The 7,844-nt window shown below is 41.2% G+C and overlaps 1 protein-coding gene across 1 annotated transcript; it reads left to right on the forward strand.

The window, feature by feature from the left end:
- Window positions 1-226: 226 nt before the first annotated feature.
- LOC102435216 (NKG2-D type II integral membrane protein-like) lies at window positions 227-6,846 on the forward strand (the record flags this gene model as incomplete). The annotated part of the gene is made up of 5 exons (XM_006108348.3): window positions 227-319; window positions 532-567; window positions 1,264-1,415; window positions 1,718-1,821; window positions 6,645-6,846. Coding segments are annotated over 5 exons (503 nt in total), but the record flags the coding sequence as incomplete, so codon positions are not given.
- Window positions 6,847-7,844: the final 998 nt, after the last annotated feature.

Genomic DNA, 7,844 nt, shown 5'->3' on the forward strand with positions numbered 1-7,844 from the left:
AACCATGAGTTATTCTGGGGAACTTGTAGAGAGAAATAGGAGAAAATAGTAGATTTTAAAATCTTATTTTTAATAATTTACAAAGTACTTATTTTACCTGTCCTGAGAAAATATATGAGGAAAAAACACTAATATCACTCCTACATAGAAAACACTCTAACGTCTACATTAAACATAAAAATACCAGAACCCTTTCTGCTTTTTCTCACTCTTTTTTCTTTAACAGCATCTGCATTTTTCCTTACTCGGTGCATTGCTGTAGCTCTGGGAATCCGTTTCATTGTAATGGTAACGATATGGAGTGCCATCATCATAAATTGTAAGTGATAACAGAGACATAGACACCATTGCTGATATAACAAATTTAATACATTACTTTGATTAATATTCAGCAGGACAGAAACATAAACTAGCAACATTTAATGTGCCTTTATATTTTAGCTATTAGTCCAGAAACTTGTCATATATTTTTATTTTTGCTTAACTATGTCACAACACATAACTTTCCAATAATTATGATTATTTTAACAGCTTTATTCAACCAAGCAGTGCCAATTTCCTTGAATGGTAAGAGAAACTTTTCTAATATTTGGAAGCACAAATTGCATGTATCTGTGTATACAGGGGTTTAGGCATGTATCCAATGCTGCCGACAGGAAAGTTTATAAGAAAGATCATGTATTATAGAAATCTACACTTGAAACCTATATAATCTTATTAAACAATCCATCCCAATAACTGTAATAAAAAGAAAATGTAAAAGAAAATGAATTGTTGTCCACAATTCACTATTCCTTTTTATTTTATTTATTTTTTAAAAATATATTTTATTGATTTCTTACAGAGAGGAAGGGAGAGAGATAGAGAGTCAGAAACATCAATGAGAGAGAAACATGGATCAGCTGCCTCCTGCACACCCCTACTGGGGATGTGCCCGCAACCAAGGTACATGCCCTTGACTGGAATCAAACCTGGGACCTTTTAGTCCTCAGGCCGATGCTCTATCCACTGAGCCAAACTAGTCAGGGCCAATATTGTTTTTTAAATTTTATTTTATTTTTTACAATGAAGGAGTAATTTTAAAAAGTAGAAAACATAGTTTTGGCATATCTATGTATAGAGATATGTCATTGGGTATGACCTTAATAGTCTAATATTTTGAATTTTAGAGTTAGAATAAAAAAAGTATTTACCCTGCCTCGAAAAAAATCTAATATAATATTTAGACATGTGCAGAATTAATAACATATTCTCCCTTTCTAGAAAGTTACTGTGGCCCATGTCCTAAAAACTGGCTATGTTACGGAAACAACTGCTACAAATTTTTTAATGAGAGCAAGAACTGGTTTCAGAGCCAAGCTTCCTGCATGTCTCAAAATTCTAGTCTCCTGAAGATATACAGCCAAGAGGACCAGGTGAAGTATTGTTTTAATTCATCTGCCTATATTGAGTCCTACCATATGTGGCAACTCTCTGGAATATGAACCTGAAATATAATAGAGGTACAAGGCTCTGATACATCAAATCCATATTCTTCTGTATTAAAAATAAAAAATCACAAAAATTTCCGGAATTATATAGTATATGTGTTGTTGAAGTTGGAATTCTGAAAGAAGACAGAATGCAGTTTCCTCAACTGTGGGGAAAATGATTAAATGATTATAGCCTTGTATTTAATACAATTCTGAGAACTGACTTTATTTGTGATTTCCAATAGGATATCTTTAAATTGCTAAAGTCCTACCATTGGATGGGACTGAAAAAGAATTCCAAAAACGAAACCTGGCAGTGGGAAGATGGCTCCATTCTGGCTCCCGATCAGTAAGTCTGTACCTATAGTAGGTCTCTAGTTGTGGATTTGCCTCTAAGCTATTCCTATGATCACTGAACTACCACATTTTCCTTGACACAATGCCAGGACATCCCATGTGCCAGAGGTCGGCAAACTGTGGCTCGCGAGCCACATGTGGCTCTTTGGCCCCTTGAGTGTGGCTCTTCCACAAAATACCGACTTCTGAGCATGGGCCACGAAGTTTCAATCGCACTGTATGTGCGTGTCTGCACGTGATATTTTGTGTTAGAGCCACACTCTAGGGGCCAAAGAGCTGCATGTGGCTCACCAGCTGCAGTTTGCCAACCACTGCCATATGCTAATAGAGTCAGTCCAAAACTGCCATATCCTAATGGAGTCAGGCCTAGATTTAGTACATTGGGAAGCAGCCAGTACCCATAAAAATGAGTAAAATTAAGTGTTTGCTATGTGCTAAATACTGTGCAAGCTACTTGCTATGAACATATGTGTGCAAGACATTGTATGAGCAGAGGCGCTTCTTTTTCTTACATAAATACGTAGGAGAGAAACAGATGGATCTTATAATAAATGCTAGAGGTCTGGTGCACAAAAATTTGTGCACTCGGGGGGGTCCCTCAGCCTGGCCTGTGCCCTCTCGCAGTCTGGGACCCCTCAGGGGATGTCCACCTGTTGGCTTAGGTCCGCTCCCAGGGAGATCAAGCCTAAGCTGGCAGTCAGACATCCCTCTGGCAGCCTGGGAGCCTTGGGGGATGTCCACTTGCCAGCGGGGAGCAGGCATAAGCTGCAGTCAGACATCCTTAGCACTGCTGAGGAGGCGGGAGAGGCACCCGCCACCGCTGCTGTGCTGACAGCCAGCAGCCTGGCTTGTGGCTGAGCAGAGCTCCTTCTGTGGGAGCGCACTGACCACCAAGGGGCAGCTCCTGCATTGAGTGTCTGCACCCTGGTGGCCAGTGTGTCATAGGTGGCCAGTCATTCCCAGTTGTTCTGCTGTTAGGGTCAATTTGCATATTACCTTTTTATTATATAGGATAGAGGCCTGGTGCATAGGTGGGAGCCGGCTGGTTTGCCCCTGAAAGGGTGTCCTGGATCATGGGGAGGTCCTCCTGGGGTGCCTGGTCAGGCTGGGTGAGGGGCTGATGGCTGTTTGCAGGCTGGCCACACCCCCCAGCAGCCCAAACTCCAGCCTCTCCTTTTTTTCTTTATCTTTTTTTTTCTGGGATTAATTTATCTTCTATAATTGAAACTTTGTAGCCTTGAGCAGAGTGGAGGGCCAGCCAAGGCAGGCGGGAAGCTTGGCTTCCTCTATCGCCAGGGGCAACCCAAGCCTCCTGCTCTCTCCAGCTCCATGGCCAATGCCATCTTTGTGACTGTGTGATGGAGTAATGGTTAATTTGCATATTACTCTTTAATTAGATAGGATATGTTTAACTATTTAAGAGACTGCCAGACTATTATCCAAAAGGCTTGTGCAATTTTACAATCCAATTAGCAGTGTGTGAGACTTAAGAGTTGCTCAACATCTTGGTCAATAATTGTTATGATCAGTTTCTTAAATTTTATCCATTCTAATGTGTATAGTGGTTTGAATTTTGCATTTTCTTCATGACTAATGATATTGAGCATCTTTTCTGTGTTAATTTAACATTCATTTTTCAATTTTTTATTTAATTAATTTCTGTTCTGATCTTTATTATCTTCTCACTTGGGGTTAACTTTTCTTTCTCTAGTTTCTTATCACAAAAACTAATATATGGGTAGGATCCATATATTAGATATTTTCTAATCAAAGCATTCATGCTATTAATATTTGAGATGATTTTGCAGCATTCCCACATTTCTGAGCTATTTATTTTCATTTTCATTCATTCCAAAATAGTTCTAAATTCCCTTTTACATTGTTCTCTGATGCATGAAATTTTCAAGTGTTAGTTTATAACATTTGAGAATTTCCCAGAGATATTTGTTATCAATGTCTAATTCCATTTTGATCAACAAACATACTTTGTGACTTGAATATACTTGCAATTATTGATATTGGTTTTTATAAATCGGACTCTGGTCTAACTTTTTTGTAATGTTGACTCTATTACAGATGTCCCCCATTTTATCTCCCTTTTCTTTTCTCCACCCTGCCTCCACCCCATCTAGGCCTTCATCACATTATTTTTCATGTCCATGGGTTAAGCCTATCTATACTAATAAAAACATAATATGCTAATTAAACTGGACAGCTGAATGACCTTCTGGACATCATTTCAGACATCCATCTGGACTAAGCTGAGGTGGCAAGGGCTGAGGCAGAGGCGGTTAGGGATGATCAGGCAGACAGGGGAGCAGTTAGGGGCATCAGGCTGGCAGGCAGGCAGAGTTAGGGGTGATCAGGCAGACAGTCAGAGTGGTGAGGGGCATCAGGCAGGCAGGGGAACTGTTAGGGGCATCATGCAGGCTGAGGCAGTGATGGGTGATGAGGCAGGCAGGCAAGTGTTTAGGCATGATCAGGCAGGCATGCAGAGGAGTTGGGGTGATCAAGCAGTCAGGCAGGCAGAATGATTAGGTGCTATCAGACAGGCAGGCAGAGGGGGTAGGGGCAATCAGGCAGGCAGGTAGAATGGTTAGTGGTGAACAGGAACACAGGTAGAGTGGTTAAGGGCGATCAGGCAGGCAGGCAAGTGGTTGGGGCAATCAGGCAAGCAGGCAGGCAAGACGTTAGGAGACAGCAGTCCCAGATTGGGAGAGGGTGCAGGCCGAACTGAGGGACTCTCCCACTCCTCGTGCATGAATTTCGTGCACCAGGCCTCTAGTATGTATATATATTCTTTGGTTGATCTCTTCCCATCCTCCCAATCTTCCTGCCCTCTGAGATCTGTCAGTCTGTTCTATTTATCCATGCTTCACGTTCTATTTCTGAAATTTTATATGGGTCTCTGTATAACTTAGAATTGACCTGTATGGATGAGATGTCACTTTTGACAAAAAAGAGTTTGTTCTCTGAGAATACTAATAAGATTTTGTATCATTTTATCTAACTTTTATCCACTCTGCAAGTATAAAAATCCAGTTTGTAAATAAAACAACTAGCATACTAAACTTGTGGGTATGAATGTAACAAATACTGATTGAGTCCTACTTGATTTCCATAAACTATGTAGAGATAACTACAGAGATGAATAGACCATAACTCTTTTAAAAGCTTCACACTTTAGTTAGAAATATAGTTATGAATGAATAAGTAACGCCCATGTAATCCATATTCTGTCGGAAATGTGATGAGAATGACATAGGTAAACAAACACAGAAATTAAAGATACACATGAATAGAGTTAGATTAGAAAGAATGAGCTTCTAATGTGCATAGATTGAGACCAACTAAGAGCTGTTACCAAATATACCTTAATTTTGTTCTCTTATAGTGGCTAGTTGTTTCTGTGTATACAGAAATAATGATCTCTTCCTTTACTTTATATATATATGAGATCAGGCCACAGTCCTTTAGTGGTGTCAACTTCATATGGAAGTAAAATCATCATTCTTTCCTCAGCCTTATCTTTCTTACCTGTTCCTGGCAGAAAACAAATCATTATTTATTACATTAACTATAAAAATACAAAAATACTGAAATCCTTGAGTAAAATAGATATACATGTATAATTATGCCTAACCACACACACACACACACACACACACACACACACACACACACACACACATCCTTATGTATGTGTGTATATACTGGAGGATTTTATAATAAAAATTTTATAATTTTTAAATTTAAAAAAATTTAAATTTTTAAAAGTAAAATTGCATATATCTGAAGAATATTGTACATTTTTCACAAAGCATGACATGATTCTGATTTATTTCTAAACAAATATTTCTTTAAAAACATTTTAAAGCTTTTATTTCACACTAGAGGCCCAGTGCACAAATTTGTGCACCAGAGGAGACCCTCAGCCTGGCCTGCAGGATGGGGCTGAAACTGGCTCTGCAACATCCCCAAGGGGTTCCAGATTATGAGAGGGCACAGGTCAGGCCGAGGGACCTCACTGGTAAACAATCAGGGCTGGGGAGGGACGAAGGAGGTTGGTCAGGCGGGGAGGAACTGCAGGAGGGTTCCAGGGCCTGTCTGGCCCGTCTCGCTTAGTCCCGATCGGCCGAACCGCAGCAGCAAGTTAACCAACCGGTTAGAGCATCTGCCCCCTGGTGGTGAGGGCATATCATAGCGAGCGATTGAGTGGCCTTAGCATATCATTAGCATATTATTGGTTGAACGGTCGACCAGACACCTGGACACAGCATATTAGGCTTTTATTATATAGGATGGGAACACATATAAAGAGATTCCAGACTTTCTACATTGATTAATTTCCAGTATATAAAAATAGTAGCTCAGCCCTAACTGGTTTGGCTCAGTGGATAGAGCGTCGGCCTGAGGACTGAAGGGTCCCAAGTTCGATTCCAGTCAATGGCATGTACCTTGGTTGCAGGCACATCCCCAGTAGGGGGTGTGCAGGAGGCAGCTGATCAATGTTTCTCTTTCATCGATGTTTCTAACTCTCTATTCCCTCTCCCTTCTTTCTGTAAAAAAATCAATAAAATATATTTTAAAAAATAAAATAAAATAGTAGCATCTAATTTATAATAGAATACAATTTTTGCTTTTATTACCTGAGTTGGCTATATTTTGCTTATCTATAAATTAAAAATGCCAGGCATAGTCCTTAAATCTGCTATAATTATATTATTTCAGTAACTATATTTAAGTAAATAGTATTTAATTATTTTTCTGCATTAATGTAATCATACATGTAATTTGTTTTTCTCTCTAATCTAGAATAACAATGGTTGACATGGCAAATGGAACCTGTGCAGTTTACGGTTCAAGTTTTAAAGGTTACACAGAAAACTGTTTAACTCCAAACATATACATCTGCATGCAGAGGATTGTGTGAAGAGTTTATTTATAAAATAAAAGGATTTCAAAATAAAAATGCCATTCTCTGACTTTCTTCATGAAGAAAACTTTCAGAAGAAAATGCCACCAATATTTATTAAATATTTTTTCATCTGACATGCCATAAACCTTATACTTGCAAGAAATAAAAACTAACAATTAAATGATGTATCTTCTGTAACAATGTTTCATTTATTTTTAAATTATTGAGTGATGAATAAATTCATTTTCAATTTTAATAAACTGTTGATAATACCTATGGTAGAACTAAATTTTAAACTATGATTTTCTTAAATATTCACAAATATTAAACTAACTAGAGGCCCGGTGCACAAAAATTTGTGCACTGGCAGGGGGGTGTCCCTCAGCCCCACTTGTGCCCTCTCACAGTCTGGGATCCCTCGGGAGATAACGACTTGCTGGCTTAGGCCTGCTCCTGGGTGGCAGAGGGCAGGCCCAATCCCTAGGTGCCTGCCCTACAGCCCCTGGTCAGGCTCAGAGCAGGGCCGATTGGGGAGTCGGGGCGCCGCCCCCTGTCATGCACAGAGCAGGGCAGATCAGGAGGTTGCGATTCCACCCCCAGTCATGCTCAGGGTAGGGCCGATTGGGGGGTTGGGGCACCACCCTCTGTCACACTCAAGGCAGGGCCAATGGGAGGTTGTGGTGCCACCCCCTGTCACGCACAGAGCAGGGTGGATCAGGGGGTTGGGGCACTTCCCCTGTCACACACAGAGCAGCGTGGATCGGGAGGTGGCTGCGCCGCCCCTGTCATGCTCAGGTCAGGGCTGATGGGGGGGGGGGGTTGTGGTGCCACCCCCGTCACACACAGAGCCGGTCAATCAGGGGGTTGGGGCGCTGCCCCCTGTCACACACAGAGCCGGCTGATCAGGGGGTTGGGGCGCTGCCCCCTGTCACACACAGAGCTGGCTGATCAGGGAGTTAGGGCTCTGCTCCTGTCATGCACAGAGCAGGGCTGATCAAGGGGTGGGGAGCTCCTCCTTGTCATGCACAGAGTAGGGCTGATCTGGAGTGGGCACTGCCCCTGACATGCTCAGGGCAGGGTGATCAAGGGGTTGGGCG

This window comes from Myotis lucifugus, unplaced genomic scaffold (assembly GCF_000147115.1).
Source record: "Myotis lucifugus unplaced genomic scaffold, Myoluc2.0 scaffold_2136, whole genome shotgun sequence".
NCBI classification, from domain to species: domain Eukaryota; kingdom Metazoa; phylum Chordata; class Mammalia; order Chiroptera; family Vespertilionidae; genus Myotis; species Myotis lucifugus.